The sequence below is a fragment of the Salvelinus alpinus genome, chromosome 5 (assembly GCF_045679555.1).
Source record: "Salvelinus alpinus chromosome 5, SLU_Salpinus.1, whole genome shotgun sequence".
Lineage (NCBI taxonomy): Eukaryota > Metazoa > Chordata > Actinopteri > Salmoniformes > Salmonidae > Salvelinus > Salvelinus alpinus.
The window spans coordinates 42,463,738-42,481,243 of record NC_092090.1 but is presented as its reverse complement, the minus strand read 5'-3'; the positions used below and the strand labels follow the sequence as shown (position 1 = coordinate 42,481,243).

The following is a 17,506-nucleotide window of genomic DNA, read 5'->3' as shown; positions in this document are numbered from 1 at the left end:
AACTGTCAGAGAGGTTTGTAACTCTCTTTGTTATTGGTCTATTAACCAATTTACCGCATGGTGATGTCACCAGGCAAGCCTAAACTCTCACCCATGCAAACAGGCTGATTAGAAGCTCCTGTGTAGATTGTATTTCTAACCAGCAACTATCAGGAAAGAACACTGGTCAATGTTTGTTTCATCAGCTGTTGTACAATATTATACAAAACAAAAATATAGTTGAAAGCGTGAGGGATCACCTGTCTCTCTCTTGTTTCTCTCTCTAGTGAAGACCACCATTCTGAACTACCAAAGCCCTACCACTGGCCTCTTCCCTACCAAGACATGCTCCAGCTGCAAGGAAGCCAAGGTGCGGGACTCCCTGTACTGTGCAGCCAGTTCCTGGGCCCTGGGTCTAGCTTACAGGTGACACACACACACGCCCACACACATACACTGTATCCACAGCCACCTTAGATCACTGTACATTTTAAAGTTGATCTTAATAATTAATCTAGTACAACCTTAGTTAATGGACTCCGTCAGGGACCAATATTCTTAATCAAAGCAGACAGCTTTTGTAATGCCAAGGGGGTGCTGCGCATTGGCCTGTACTGCTGCTGCTGTGGAGCCCACTTAATAGAGCATCCAGACTACACTGAGTGCACAAAACATTAGGAACACCTGCTCTTTCCATGACATAGACTGACCAGGTGAAAGCTATGATCTCTTATTGATGTCACTTGCTGAATCCGCTTCAATCAGTGTAGATCAGGTATTCCCAAACTGGGAAGTGAAGTGGTAACGAGCAAGCAGTTGCTCCCGATGCCACTTGGGTACACTGCAGCATCCACCGAGAGGCTCTTGCTGCCAAGGGAATGCCTGACCACTTGAAATATGTTTTGGACACTATAGTGAAAATGGTTAACTTTGTTAAAGCAATGCCCCTGAACTCTCGTGTAGTTTCTGCACTATGCAATGATATGGGCAGCGACCATGTAATGTTTTTACAAGCTGGTTATCAAGGGGAAAAGTATTGACCCGTTTTTTAAAATTGAGAGACGAGCTTAAAGTTTTCTTTACTGACCATAATTTTCACTTGTCTGACCGCTTGCATGATGACGAGTTTCTCACATGACTGGCCTATCTGTGTGATGTTTTTTCTCGCCTGAATGATCTGAATCTAGGATTACAGGGACTCTCCACAACTATATTCAATGTGCGGGACAAAATTGAGGCTATGATTAAGAAGTCGGAGCTCTTCTCTGTCTGCATTAACAAGGATAACACACAGGTCTTTTGTGTTCAAATGATCTCAAGCTTACGGACAATGTCAAATGTGATATAGCGAAGCACCTGAGTGAGTTGGGTATGCAATTATGCAGGTACTTTCCCGAAACGGATGACACAAACTGCTGGATTCATTATCCCTTTCATGCCCTGCCTCCAGTCCACTTACCGATATACCGAAATTGCAACAACCGGTTCTGTGAAAATGTAATTTAATCAGAAGCCACTGCCAGATTTCTGGATTGGGCTGCGCTCAGAGTATCCTGCCTTGGCAAATCGCGCTATTAAGACACTGATGCCCTTTGCCACCACGTACCTATGTGAGAGTGGATTCTCGGCCCTCACTAGCATGAAAAATAAATACAAGCACAGACTGCGTGTGGAAAATGATTTAAGACTGAGACTCTCTCCAATACAACCCAACATTGCAGAGTTACAATATGTGGATCCTTTCAAGCACACCCTTCTCATTAACCTGTGGTGAGTTATTCACAATTTTGGATGAACAAATAGAGTTTTATATGTAAGATGGTTAAATAAAGAGCAAAATGATTGATTATTATTATATTATTATTTGTGCCCTGGTCCGATAAGAGCTCTTTGTTACTTCCCACGAGCCGGGTTATGACAAAAACTCACACTCATTTTTATGTTTAATAAATGTATCGTATAGTGTGTGTGTGTGGCAGGCTTACAATGATGGCAAAAAACAACATTTGAGAGTGCGCTGGGGGGGTACGCAGCTGGAGGTTGAATGTTTGAAGGGGTACGGGACTATAAAAGTTTGGGAACCACTGGTGTAGATGTGGTTGAGGAGACTGAAGGAGACATGTTAAAGAATTCTTAAGCCATGAGACAAAAGAGACATGAATTGTGTATGTGTGCCATTCAGAGGGTGAATAGGCAAGACAAAAGATTTAAGTGCCTTTGACTGGGGTATGGCAGTATGTGCCAGGTGCACCGGTTTGTCAAGAACTACAATGCTGCTGGGTTTTTTACGCTCAACAGTTTCCCGTGTGTATCAAGAATGGTTCACCCCCCAAAGGACATCACGCCAACTTAACACAGCTGTGTTAAGCATTGGAGTCAACATGGGCCAGCGTCCCTGTGGAACGCTTTCGACACCTTGTAGGGTCCATGCCCGGACAAATTGAGGCTGTTCTGAGGGCAAAGTGGGGCTTAAACATCAACAGCACCATATTTCCTTCAAATGTTTCTCTCGTCTCTAGGCACAATCCTCTCACCTTCAGACATTCTGCATCTCTGATTATAAAACGGGTCACTGTTTTCTTTGTAGTAATATGTCCTTTTCTTCATACACAGAGGGCTCAAGTTCAAGTGGAGATCTGAGATACTCAAAATAGTCAGGGACTTTCTCCACTAGACCTTGTAACAAAGTGCTCTTTCAAAACCCACTGGTGTGCATTTTTTCTCCCAGGGGACAAGAGAGTAAAAATAGAGTGTTCAAGTAGACCAGAGGGGCCTACTCATCCGTCATGGTTTCTTCCCATTAGCATTGTCACAGGAATTTAATTAAGATGATTCCAATCTGACAGCACAGGCCCAAACCATTACTTACCCTCCATGTGACTAGAGAGGGGACTGGAGTGTGTGCACTAGATTGGAGTGGATGGATGGGCAGATGCCCATGTCTGTGTGCCCAGTAAGTCTACTGCACTGGTGGAAATGTATGAAAAAGTGAATTTATGTAATTCATAAAAACACACTAGGCCTACACACAAATGGTAATGACATCAATGACAAAAAGTGAATGTGTTTGGTTGAATAAATAACTTACTGAATATTTGCATGACATGGGAGTTATTGGAGAATACTTTATTCCATTTAAATGTGAATACATTCTTCAGAAGTTATGTGAGCCCTTTTGACAATATGATGACAGAGTACAGTATACTGTGCATTTGGAAAGTATTCAGACCCCTTCACCTTTTCCACAAAATGTTTGTTACGTTACAGCCTTATTCTAAAATTGATTAAACTGTGTTTTTCCCCTTATCAATCTACAGTACACACAATACCCCATAATGCAAATGAATCAAAAAATAAGAACTGTAAGTATTCAGACCCTTTGTTGAAGCACCTTTGGCAGTGATTAAAGCCTCGAGTCTTCTTGGGTATAACGCTACAAGCTTGGCACATCTGTATTTGAGGAGTTTCTCCCATTCTGCTCTGCCGATCCTCTCAAGCTCTGTCAGGTTGAATGGGGAGCGTCGCTGCAGAGCTATTTTCAGGTCTCTCCAGAGATGTTCGATCGGGTTCAATCCGGGCTCTGGCTGGGTCTCTCAAGGACATTCAGAGACTTGTCCTTGAAGCCATTCCTGCGTTGTCTTGTGCTTAGGGTTGTTGTCTTGTTGGAAGGTGAACCTTCGCCCCAGTCTGAGGTCCTGAGCACTCTGGAGCAGGTTGTCATCAAGGATATCTCTGTACTTTGCTCCGTTCATCTTACCCTTGGTCCTGACTAGTCTCCCAGTCCCTGCAGCTGAAAAACATCCCACAGCATGATGCTGCCACCACCATGCTTCACCGTAGGGATGGTGCCAGGTTTCCTCCAGACATGACGCTTGTCATTCAGGCCAAAGAGTTCAATCAGACCAGATAATCTTTTTTCTCATGGCCTGTGAGTCCTTTGGGTGCCTTTTGGCAAACTCCAAGTGGGCTGTCATGTGCCTTTTACTGAGGAGTGGCTTCTGTCTGGCCACTCTACCATAAAGGCCTGATTGGTGGAGTACTGCAGACATGGTTGTCTTTCTGGAAGGTTCTCCCATCTTCACAGAAGAACTCTGGAGCTCTGTCAGAGTGACCATCGGGTTCTTGGTCACATCCCTGACCAAGGCCCTTCTCCCCGATTGGTCAGTTTGGCTGGGCGGCCAGCTCTATGAAGAGTCTTGGTGGTTCCAAACATCTAATATTTAAGAATGATGGAGGCCACTGTCTTCTCGGGGCCTTTCAATGCTGCAGAAATGTTTTCGTACCCTTCCCCAGATCTGTACCTCGACACAATCCTGTCTTGGAGCTCTACGTACAATTCCTTTGACCTCATGGCTTGGTTTTTGCTCTGACATGCACTGTCAACTGTGGGACCTTTTATATAGATGGGTGTGTGCCTGTCTAATCAATTGAATTTACCACAGGTGGACTTCGATCAAGCTGTAGAAACATCTCAAGGATGATCAATGGAAACAGGATGCACCTGTGCTCAATTTTGAGTCTTATAGCAAAGGGTCTGAATACTTATGTAAATACTGTATTTCTGTTTTTTGTATTTTGCAAATTTGCGTTCGCTTTGTCATTATGTGGTATTGTGTGTAGATTGATGAGGAAAATGTTTTATTTAATCCATTTTAGATTAAGGCTGTAACGTAACAAAATGTGAATAAAGGGGTCTGAATCCTTCCCGAATGTTATGTAGATGCCATTGTTTATGTCAATAGTATACTGGAAGCATTTGGGTGATTTTCAAGTATGATTTTGATGAGAGATCAATTGGAATGTAGCATGTCCTTGCTTGTGTTATGCTTTTGGAAGTCAAAGGAATAACAACTGTTGTTAATGTCCTAATAGGATTTAAAACCTGTCTATAACTGTGTACAAATACAATAAGTTGTCTCATTTAATATGTACCATTATTGTAGGCACAGACAGGATAACCAGACCCTGCTAATTTTGTGCAGGGAATTAGGATAGTTTAGGTTGATTTAACGTGCTCTTCTGCTCATTGGGCCGTTTTTCTCTATCTCATTGTGGCACATGGCGACGATCAAACCTGACGCGCAGACGCATCGATGATGACATGGGACGCACCCATGAGCTGGAGCACTCAGCCATCAAGTGCATGAGGGGTATCCTCTACTGTTACATGCGCCAGTCTGACAAGGTGAGTCCACAAATGAAACGTCAGACCATAGGACCACAGGATACACTGTAGTTCATTCTTAAAGATCTAAACAAATGCCATTAACCAGTAATGAATATAGATATTTAGCAAACACAGAAACTGTCACTAATGGGGGGGAAAGTTAAAGATCTCTGTCCTTTTACTGATCTTCTCTGTTCTCACGCTTCAGCGGTTTACTATCTCACGCTTGGATTGGTTTTATCTTTATGTGGATGGAATAACATAGATGTTTCCAAATGGTTTTTGCCTCAGCAGAACACTTTTGTGTAAAGTTTTCGAGCAGACCCTTCAGTCAAAATAGCAGCATTTATATTGTTTATAGACCTCTATGAACGTATAATTACAGCTCTAGTACAATCAAACACTATTCTTAAACACTATTCACTATTCTTTTTCTAATGTTCTGGTCTGTTGCCTTTTGAAATTGTTTTGTTTCATTTACTCATGACCTTGACGACCTAATTTATGGGAAAGCTTTTCTGTGTCTTAATTATAATGCACCGTTTCTTCAGTTAATTACACAGTGCAGCGCTCATTAACATCTGTCTCTTGCATTCACAGAGAACATGCCATTTTTAATGAACCCACAATATAGAGGGACCAGGAAGCAAATGTTATCATATTAAAAAAAAAACTACAGAGCCATAAAAGGCATTGAAGAGAGGGCATTAAAGTTTACCACAATGTACCAAGGAAACTAAACGCAGTCTTAACGGATTAGCCACACAACGCATGCTTCTCAAATGTGTTCTGACAGATTTGACTCCGGAACCATTTATTTAATGCTAAGATCACACTGACACACAGTGACATTTGACAAGATTCATAAACTGCACTATTGTGGAAATGCACTTTCAATAACAAATGTTAGGCTATATTGGAACGCAACAGCTAACTGCTTTGTTCGTCTTATAGACTACATTACAGTTTCAGCCATTTTCCCAACCAATTAGTTATCCAGTGGGTTGACAAGCTCAGCAGAACAGAACAGTGTAAATCTGGGACAGAGGTATGCCCCTGTTGACCTGACAACTAGCCTACAGAGGTGAAAAAGTAAGTGTGCCGGAAGGGGGTGAATGGTTCGGTCAGTACCAAATGTTGGCACAAAATTATCCGCTCATGTGCTGTGTGAAGCAAACTCGTCCAGAGTGTGTTACTCTATGTGAATCACTCAAATCTGACCTGGGATGGTTTGAGGAGGAAAGTCATATGTGTACATCTTTTACATGAATTGTTTAATGCACCTTGATAAAATAAATGGTATGTCTGTTTGAAATATTTACTGATACATTAATGCATACCTGTCCTGTGCCAATTTCTATGAGTTGTTTTCATGTCTTCAAAGCCAGTCATTTGAGGAAAATTCTAGTGTGTGTCCTAGTGATGACGCAGTGGAATATCCATCCCAGTCCTGGTTGTCACCTCACTTACATTTTGTGAGGATAGGATAAATAATGGAAAGATGCCCAGTGAGTAAGATCCATCTTTTATGGACTGACTCCTCTATTATTTGCCCTTTCTGTCTTTTTCTCTTCCTTTCGCTCTCTTTCTTCACATTCCCTATATTTCAGGTGGAACAATTCAAACAGGACCCCAGCCCCTCCAAATGCCTGCACTCAATATTCAATGTAGACACAGGAGATGAGATTCTGTCCTACAATGACTACCATCACCTACAGGTACACCCTCTCACAAACATTGGCAGCTTTGATGCTGTGTAGGCCAAAACCCTACACTGTAGATAATGAATGAAGTCCGAACAGATTCCGGTCTTACGTTTTTAAATACCACCTCCCTGTCTCCCTCTGTCAGATTGATGCCTTGTCCCTGTTCCTGCTCTATTTGGTGGAGATGATCTGCTCTGGCCTCCAGATCATCTACAACACGGATGAGGTACGGCCCACTGGCCTAGTCACATGACCTCTCTCGCTCAGCGTGACTCTTACACAACATGGCTTCTTCATAGTGATTAGACAGGTTGATCATACTTTATTGATCCCCAAGGGGAAACCCCGTGTCAGCAGTGAGCAGAAGCAAACATACAGACAAGACTATGAACAAAGCAAACAAAGAAAGCTCATGTGTGCCAAAGTGCCCTGATGCAGTCAATAGTAATAGTAGAGGCAGCAGTTGAGTAAGCAGTTGTTAAAGGTGCATGCGTCTTTGGAAACGCAACAATTTAAATGTGATGATTTGATGACTATATAACAGATGTAAAATTCATTACACCTGCCTCTCGACATACACTAACTTATTCAGCACCCTTTTTCATTAGTGAGCAAGTTATTGAGTGGAGGCATGGTAAAACGAACAGGTAAAGTAATAGTAACTCATTTGTTATAGTGGTACTTTAAGGTGGCTGCAGCAGTAGTGCTGTTAATTCTCTGTCTCCTGCGTTTTATAGCCCTTTGGGAGATTTGAAATTCATTAATTCCATCTCTTAATTCACTTGTCTGCTCACTGGGAGCTTTACTTTTGGGCACAGGGGTGAAATTATTGCCTTCAGAAAAGCTTTTGTTTATCCAGACTTATCTTCAAAAATAGAGTTGTTCTAGAACATTATGCCGTGAAGCAATTACAGTAAACATGCACTTTGTTTGCAGCAAAGGAAACCCTCACATTATAAAAAACAATTCTCCCAAAGGCAAACAAATTGCCTGTGTAGCTTCAATGGGGCCAGCCCTATTTGCAAAGCAGACCTAATTTGCACGTTTAAACAGTGCTTATTGAGCTGCATAATAAGTAAAGAGCATGAACATGAAATCAACGAGCATGCATCCTTTTATTAATCTACATCAGAACAAATAAGCAGGAAATAGGACTCTTAATGTGTGTTATTTCTGCACCGTATTTAAATTATAAAAAATAAAAATGATCTAATTCGTCCAATTTTGGCTCTTAGCAGTCGTTCAGTATATTTTCCTGACTGGAAGTTCAATTCATTTGAATCTTCGTTGCAGTATTAATACAGGTAGATGCTTTGTGTGTGTGTGTGTTTTGTGTATGCGTCCATTTGTGACCGTAACATTCATTAAGATACTATCAAGATACCAGAAAGATCTTCCATCGTTAAGACAAATGGAAAAATCATGTGCTTCATTATCTAAATATTGAAAGAGCGTGGGTGACAGAGAGGAACAAAATGGGACAGTTTGAGGACATGTGGTGGAGAGTAGGGAAGGCACTGGAGATAAGGGTGAGAACAGGTCGGTCTGAGCAGGTGTGATATCGTTGATGCTTGTGTGTGTCTGTATGTTGTCTTTTCTATGTGTATGTTTTGTATTGTAAAAAAAAAAGCCAGAAAGAGCCTTACAATAATCATTCTACTCAATCCCCAAGTAAAATAACCCACAATGTCCCTATTTCAGTGGCTCTATTTCGTTTCCTGTCTTCCCTCCTTGCCTGTCCCATTTCTGTACGCTTTAAGGCCTCTCTGTTTCCCTCACTTTAAATTAAAACTGTTGTCAGTCACATTTCCCCTGGTACTTTAAAAACATTTCTTCATGGCCTCGAAGTCATCATTTAAATATTTTCTGAGTTTCCTTCTCTCCTGTAGTCTCATTCTGCTGCATAGAGGAGAGTCATTCCTCCTTGATCAAGATGCAATTAAGGACATGATTTTGACTACCCATGTGATGTTTGTCTTTTAATTTGCAGCACACTAATGTTAATGACATCAATGGCAAAATGTTAGTGTGTTTTTTTACTGAATATTTGCATGAAATGGGAGTTATTGGAGAATAGTTTATCCATTTAAATGTGAATACATTCTTCAGAAGTTGTGACCCCTTCTTTTGACTTTTTCCAAATGTTGTTACGTTACAGCCTTATTCAAAAATATATGAAATATTGATTTTTCTCATCAATCTACCAACAATACCCCATAATGACAAAGCGAAAACTGTTTTTTTTTTATGTTTGCAAATTTATTAAAAATAAAAAACAGAAATACCTTATGGTATGAGACTCAAAACTGAGCTCAGGTGCATCCTATTTCCATTGATCATCCTTGAGATGTTTCTGCAACTTGATTGAGTCCACCTGTGGAAAATTCAATTGATTTGATTTGGAAAGGCACACACCTAACTATATAAGGTGCCACAGTTGACAGTGCATCTCAGAGGTAAAATCAAGCCATGAGGTAGAAGGGATTGTGCTCCGAGACAGGATTGTGTCGAGGCGCAGATTTGGGGAAGGGTACCAAAATATCTCTGCAGCATTGAAGGTCCCCAAGAACCTGGCCTCCATCATTCTTAAATGGAAGAAGTTTGGAACCACCAAGACTCTTCTTAGAGTTGGCCGCCCGACCAATCGAGAGAGAGAAGGGCCTTGGTCAGGGATGTGACCAAGAACCCGATAGTCACTTTGACACAGCTCCAGAGTTCCTCTGTGGAGATGGGAGAACAAACATATCTGCAGCACCACCAATCGGGCGTTTATGGTAGAGTGGCCAGACAGAAGCCACTCCTCATTAAAAGGCACATGACACCCCGCTTGGAGTTTGCCAAAAGACACCTAAAGACTCTCAGACCATGAGAAACAAGATTCTCTGGTCTGATGAAACCAAGATTGAACTATTTGACCTGAATCTCAAGCGCCACGTCTGGAGGAAACCTGGCACCATCCCTACGGTGAAGCATGGTGGTTGCAGCATCATGCTGTGGGGATGTTTTTCAGCGGCAGGGACTGGGAGACTAGTCAGTATCGAGAGAAAGATGAACGGAGAAAAGTACAGAGAGATCCTTCATGAAAACCTCCAGAGTGCTCAGGACCTCAGACTGGGTCGAAGGTTCACCTTCCAACAAGACAACGACCCTAAGCACACAGCCAAGACAATGCAGGAGTGGCTTCGGGACAAGTCTCTGAATGTCCTTGAGTGGCCCAGCCAGAGCCGGACTTGAACCCAATCGAACATTTCTGGAGAGACCTGAAAATAGCTGTGCAGCAACGCTCCCCATCCAACCTGACAGAGCTTGAGAGGGTCTGCAGAGAAGAATGGGAGAAACTCCCCAAATACAAGGTGTGCCAAGCTTGTAGCGTAATCCCCAAGAAGACTCGAGGCTGTAATCTCTGCCAAAGGCGTTTCAACAAAGTACTGAGTAAAGGGTCTGAATACTTATGTAAATGTGATATTTATGTTTATTTTTTTTAGACATTTGCTAAAAAAAAATGTTTTCCTTTGTCATTATGGGGTATTGATGAGGGAAAAAACAATTGAATCAATTTTCGAATAAGGCTGTAACGTAACAAAATGCGGAAAAACTCCAGAGCCTTGAATACTTCCCAAATGCACTGTAATTCCAGGGAGAAAGCGTTCTATGTTGAGATTGAGAGATCTCGCTAGAGATCCATGTGACATTGTCGTGTTTTCTACCTCTGCAGGTATCGTTCATCCAGAACCTGGTATTCTGTGTAGAGAGGGCGTACAGAGTGCCTGACTTTGGCATGTGGGAGAGAGGGAGCAAGTACAACAATGGAAGCACTGAATTGCACTCCAGGTCTGTTTTTTCCTCCTCTAGTGAATACATTGATTTATAAAGATATGAATACATGAAATATGATATGATATGAAAACAAAGAGTATATTTCCATCAGAGTTTTTAGGGTAGGCAAAGGGGAAACCGTCCATGTCGATGGCCTATCATTCGAGCAGTAGATCTGCCTCTCCCTCTCTTAAGATCTCAATAATGATTCTGTTTCCTCTGTCCCTTATCTCTGGAAAACATTGTTTTCTCCTAAAGAATGCATGAAAATTGGTTGCAACGTACCACCATTTTCTATAGATAAATTACGGACGTTGCATTCTATACAGACAATAATTCGACACCATGTCCGTTCGTCAAATTCAGAATGACTGCTTTCTAGTTCAGTTTCCATAATACACATTAATAGGCGGAATGTAAACCGAGAACAATTGCGGGGGCAGAATCACAACTTTACATGCAGTAACTTTCTGAGTTCATTATCTCAATGTGGAGTCATTCACCGAGTTTCAGGCGCATTTACAATGGGGGATAAAAACAGTTCCATTAACTCAGTGTACCAGATTGCCGATGGAGAGGTAGTGCCTGTGTGTGTCACAGAAAGCTGTGATAAATGCCTTAATCTAGAGTTTTAAATCCTGACATTCAAGCTCAGCTGAAAGGAAAATGGAAGTCATTGTAAAACAATGTTAATGTCATCAATCCTAGGCGGTATTGAGTTTGTGCAAAAATGGCTACGCTTTAGTCCTATCGAGCTCTTGGATTACCCCTTGGCAGTCTCTTACCAAGTAGAAGATAGCGCAACCAAATTATAGACGTAATACTGTAGTAATATTTTTGATTTGTTCAGCTGCATTATATTTCCAATTTAAGTCCGCTCTATAGTAGGGTTAATCCTGACTGCACTCATTGGGATGTGTTGACAGAAGCTGTCAATATCAATCTGGATTAATTACAACATAGAATGGTATGTTACTGTATGTATGTTTCTCCCTTTTGTGAAAATAGTATTACAATATACTGTGTTGTGCTTTATAGTCTGCAACTTGTTAATATTATCAGCCAATGCCACCCTGCTCCCTGAAACTACAGCACCGTGTGCACATTCATTTAAAAAAAAACGTTTGACCAAGGCGCCACACTCACTCAGAACTGTTGACAGCTCTTACGCATATGTCCAGGCAGGTTCAGGCCAAAAAATCAATAGACTTTCAAAATGCCTCATGTTGCTCGATTGGGATCATTGCTGATGATTCTGTCAGAGAGGGAGCTGAAGTTGTCTTTCGGAGAGCTGGTTTCAACTATGCTCTCTTATTTTCTGCATTTTTGTATCAATTTGGGCTCTGTTTTTGGGATTGAACACCTTTTTATATGTCAGCATATCTTGCTACTATCCTTGCCACGTCTTCTTCTTCATTTTACAGAGCACTATTAAGAGGGAAAGGAAAACAAAATGACAGAGAAATGGACTGATATTTTCTCTGCAAAGTAAACTGCACAATGATTTCAGCCCCCTCCCAGCAACAATTATATCTATGAGTCACCTGTTTGTAACTACATTATAAAAGCATTCAAGTGTATACTTTTAGGCGTTTACAGTAGAAATGTAAGGCTCATTACAAGTCAAGGGGTGTTCGTTTTGGGTGTCATGTGCCTAATACATAGGGGGTTCATAAAAAGTGTACCCAAACCCCCTTTTATATAGTAACATGTGCATGTTAGGCTTGCATGTAACCTGGAGCTATGGAACATAACATAAAATGTGAAGCCTATGGTATTTCAATTATAAATACCATAGACAGTGCTTTCAGGTTTATATTGGGTTTCTAAAACATGTTCTTTCTTTTGCAGTTCTGTGGGGCTGGCCAAAGCTGCTCTCGAGGCTATCAATGGATTCAACCTGTTTGGGAATCAGGTATTTTTGATTTATTCTCCAGCCTCATCCACGTTCTGTCAAGAGTCCCAGACATTGTCCTCGCTTACTCTGAAGATAAGAGTTTAGGATTTTAATGACCGAACTGTGTATTCACCTCTGGTGTAACAGCGTCTGATGCATTACAATTGCATTATAGATAGTGTGTAACTGATTTATACTTCAAATCAGGAGTCCCATTACATCACCATCCATCTTCAAGATCTTATGGATGATCATAGCACAACAGTTCTCAGAGAAACATTGAATTCATCTGAAGCCGGTGATGTGATGGACATTTTCTGTGTGGGGAAAGTTTTACACTCAGGGGTTCTATTGAGTGGGCTTGTGTTGTACTCAGTGCTGACTAGCTAGATGTCTATGCACTAACGGCTTTGATAGATTACTGGTGTTCCCATTTCCTTGATTTCCTTTCTCCTTTCTGGATCAGCCATTTGTAGGATTAATTTGTTTTGGTGTCTAGAGGAAGTGAAGACAAGAATGTGAACATCCATTATATGTGCTAATGGATTGGAAAACTGAACAACTTCCACTTAGCATTCTTGTTTATCTCAAAACAGATTTCTTTCTTTTCCATTTTGTTCGTTCATGCACACAGCACGAAGCGTTTCAATCAAATAAAGCCCATCAACTTCATCGTGTCCCATGTAAACCTACCATGAAAGGAGAACATCTTACCCATAGTGATATACAGTGCCTTCAGAAAGTATTCACACCCCTTGACTTTTCAAAATGTTTGCTGTATTACAGCCTGAATTTAAAAGTGATTCAATTTATATTTGGTTTGTCACTGGCCTACACACAATACCCCATAATGTCAAAGTGGAATGATGTTTTTACATTTTTGTTACATTAATTATTTAAAAATGAAAAGCTGAAATGTCTGGTGTAAATAAGTATTTAACCCCTTTGTTATGGCATGCTTAAATGGGTTCAAGACTAAAAATGTAAGTTGCAAAATGTAATAATTGTGTGTAACATGATTTTTGAATGACACCTGTACCTCATCTCTGTACCCCACACATACAATTATCTGTAAGGTCCCTGAGTTGAGCCGTGAATTTCAAACACAGATTCAACCACAATGACCAGGGAGGCTTTACAAAGGGCACCTATTGAAAAAGCAGACATTAAATATCCCTTTGAGTATGGTTAGGTTATTGATTACACTTTGGATGGTGTATCGATATACCCAGTCACTACAAAGATAAGGGTGTCCTCCCTAACTCAGTTGCCAGAGAGGAAGAAACCGCTCAAGGATTTCACCATGCCAATGGTGACTTTAAAACAATTACAGAGTGTAATGGCTGTGATAGGAGAACTGAAGATGGATCAACAATATTGTAGTTAGTCCACAATTCTAACCTAATTGACAGAGAGAAAAGAAGGAAGCCAGTACAGAATAAAAATATTCCAAAACATGTATCCTGTTTGCAACAAGGCGCTAAAGTAATACTGCAAAAAATGTGGCAAAGCAATTAACCTTTTGTCCTGAATACAAAGTGTTATGTTTGGGGCAAATCCAATACAACACATTACTATCATGTTACGGGTATGCTTGTAATCGTTAAGGACCGTTTTTTTTCTTCTTTTTTTCGGATAAAAAATAATTAATAATAAAGCAAAATCCTAAAGGAAAACCTGGTTCAGTCTGCTTTCCATCAGACACTGGGAGATGAATTCACCTTTCAGCAGGACAATGACCTAAAATTCCAGAAAATTATGTCATGGTTTTAGAAGCTTCTGAAAGGCTAATTGACATAATTTGAGTCAATTGGAGGTGTACCTGTGGATGTATTTCAAGGCCTACCTTCAAACTCAGTGCCCCTTTGCTTGACATCATGGGATAATCAAAATAAATCAGCCAAGACCACAGAAAAAAAAATTGTAGACCTCCACAAGTCTGGTTCATACTTGGGAGCAATTTCCAAACGCCTGAAGGTACCACGTTCATCTGTACAAACAATAGTACACAAGTATAAACACCGTGGGACCACGCAGCTGTCATACCGCTCAGGAAGGAGACGCATTCTGTCTCCTAGAGATGAACGTACCTTGGTGCGAAAAGTGCAAATCAATCCCAGAACAACAGCAAAGGACCTTGTGAAGATGCTGGAGGAAACAGGTACAAAAGTATCTATATCCACAGTAAAATGAGTCCTATATTGACATAACATGAACGGCCGCTCAGCAAGGAAGAAGCCACTGCTCCAAAACCGCCATAAAAAAAGCCAGACTACGGTTTGCAACTGCACATGGGAACAAAGATCAAACTTTTTGGAGAAATGTCCTCTGGTCTGATGAAACAAAAATAGAACTGTTTGGCCATAATGACCATCGTTATGTTTGGAGGAAAAAGGGGGAGGCTTGCAAGCTGAAGAACACCATCCCAACCGTGAAGGACGGGGGTGGCAGCATCATGTTGTTGGGATGCTTTGCTGCAGGAGGGACTGGTGCACTTCACAAAATAGATGGCATCATGAGGAAGGGAAATTATGTGGATATATTGAAGCAACATCTCAAGACAGGAAGTGAAAGCTTGGGTCTTGCAAATGGACAATGACCCCAAGCATACTTCCAAAGTTGTGGCAAAATGGCTTAAGGACAACAAAGTCAAGGTATTGGAGTGGCCATTACAAAGTACTGACCTCAATCCTATATAAAAGTTGTGGCCAGAACTGAAAAAGCGTGTGCGAGCAAGGAAGCCTACAAACCTGACCCAGTTACACCAGCTCTGTCAGGAGGAATGGGACAAAATTCACCCAATTTATTGTGGGAAGCTTGTGGAAGGCTACCTGAAACATTTGACCCAAGTTAAACAATTTAAAGGCAATGCTACCGAATACTAATTGAGTGTATGTAAACTTCTGACCAACTGGGAATGTGATGAAATAAATAAAAGCTGAAATAAATCATTCTCTCTACTATTATTCTGACATTTCATATTCTTAAAATAAGCTGGTGATTCCAACTGACCTAAAACAGGGATTTTTTACTCGGATTAAATGTCAGGAATTGTGAAAAACTGAGTTTAAATGTATTTGGCTAAGGTGTATGTAAACATCCGACTTCAGCTGTATCTAATCAATATATATTGTTTTATTTTTCATAATTGTTTTTGTGTATTTTGTGTAGATTGTTGACAAAAATGATATTCAATCCATTTTAATCCCGCTTTGTAACAAGGGGTGTGAATACTTTCTGAAGTCACCTTATGATTGCTATAGTCTCTTTTGCTACTATTATCAGTGATTTAATGAAGGGCTCTTCTCCTTAGCCGCCTCCTTCATCTAATTAATCCACAGCCAACGATGTTAAATTGACTCATTGATGATCAGAGTTTTAGATTAAACTCTGTGCCCCACTGGGTTTGGTTCCTGTCATTAGGCAGTAGTATAGTAGTGGCCGGTGTGTGGGCTGCTGTGTGGCCCACTGGGTTTGGTTCCTGTCATTAGGCAGTAGTATAGTAGTGGCTGGTGTGTGGGCTGCTGTGTGGCCCACTGGGTTTGGTTCCTGTCATTAGGCAGTAGTATAGTAGTGGCTGGTGTGTGGGCTGCTGTGTGCCCCACTGGGTTTGGTTCCTGTCATTAGGCAGTAGTATAGTAGTGGCCGGTGTGTGGGCTGCTGTGTGGCCCACTGGGTTTGGTTCCTGTCATTAGGCAGTAGTATAGTAGTGGCCGGTGTGTGGGCTGCTGTGTGCCCCACTGGGTTTGGTTCCTGTCATTAGGCAGTAGTATAGTAGTGGCCGGTGTGTGGGCTGCTGTGTGCCCCACTGGGTTTGGTTCCTGTCATTAGGCAGTAGTATAGTAGTGGCCGGTGTGTGGGCTGCTGTGTGGCCCACTGGGTTTGGTTCCTGTCATTAGGCAGTAGTATAGTAGTGGCTGGTGTGTGGGCTGCTGTGTGGCCCACTGGGTTTGGTTCCTGTCATTAGGCAGTAGTATAGTAGTGGCTGGTGTGTGGGCTGCTGTGTGGCCCACTGGGTTTGGTTCCTGTCATTAGGCAGTAGTATAGTAGTGGCCGGTGTGTGGGCTGCTGTGTGGCCCACGTTGGGGATGGAGTGGCTATGAGTCATCACATTAGGTTATTAATGATGGCCTGCTCTCAGTGCCCCTCTGACTTCCTTCAGATTTTCAACTGAGAATAAGCCATGATCAGTGACTCTCCCCTAGTCTGTTCCTTAGAGGCAACAGCCAATCAATGACTAGCCAGAGCACAATGGTCGAGCGGGAGCCAATCACTAACTTTACCCAACTTTTATGTGTGGGTTGTCAACTTCTAAAGTGACTGCCTGTTTCACAGCAAAATGTGGAGTGCTGTCAATAAAGGTATGGTCCTAAGAAGCGTAGGTCACAGTGGAGACCACGTTCTGTGCTGTCACAATCATTTACATCCCATTCCACCAAACCCTGCAGTATGTACACGAAATCACTAAAGCAGGCCTGATGAGAGTCACTCTGATGGCTAAAAGCTTAGGTTGGCTTGTTTGAAAGCAGCATACATAATGCATTGTGCAGAAACAGCTTAGTATGTTTTTTCTTTACCTTAATGTGATCATTGTTGAGGTGTTGGTGAAGAAACGTATCCAGGAACATTTGTAGCAGACATTTGTGAGGTGTGTTAATCCAAAAATGGCACAGTAAACTAACCCAGAAAAAGCACTCAGGCCCTCATCTCAACAGAGGGGCTTGTGGGTAGGTAATCATACCGTAGGTAAAGAGTTTGCAGTCTAACAACATGATGTGGTATCGAGGTGATTGGATGGCCCTTCATGGTTGGAGTGCCCCCGCACTGTGCTCAAAGCATAGAAAAACACAATGCTTTTTAGCTTTGTACCCAAAAATATCAAATGGTTGTGCAATACTGGCTCTTTTGTAAGAATAAGGTTATAATATTGCTGCTTTCGAA

At 41.5% G+C, this 17,506-nt stretch overlaps 1 protein-coding gene across 3 annotated transcripts in view; it reads left to right on the top strand.

Moving 5' to 3' along the window:
* Positions 1-17,506, top strand: part of LOC139576210 (phosphorylase b kinase regulatory subunit beta-like) — a 74,889-nt gene that overhangs the window by 12,041 nt on the left and 45,342 nt on the right. For all 3 annotated transcript variants that reach the window (XM_071401990.1, XM_071401989.1, XM_071401992.1), the window contains 6 exons: positions 267-405; positions 5,065-5,164; positions 6,757-6,864; positions 6,998-7,078; positions 10,568-10,683; positions 12,520-12,583. In XM_071401990.1, the coding sequence (XP_071258091.1) occupies positions 267-405; positions 5,065-5,164; positions 6,757-6,864; positions 6,998-7,078; positions 10,568-10,683; positions 12,520-12,583 (608 nt within the window). The remainder of the gene's footprint in view (positions 1-266; positions 406-5,064; positions 5,165-6,756; positions 6,865-6,997; positions 7,079-10,567; positions 10,684-12,519; positions 12,584-17,506) is intronic.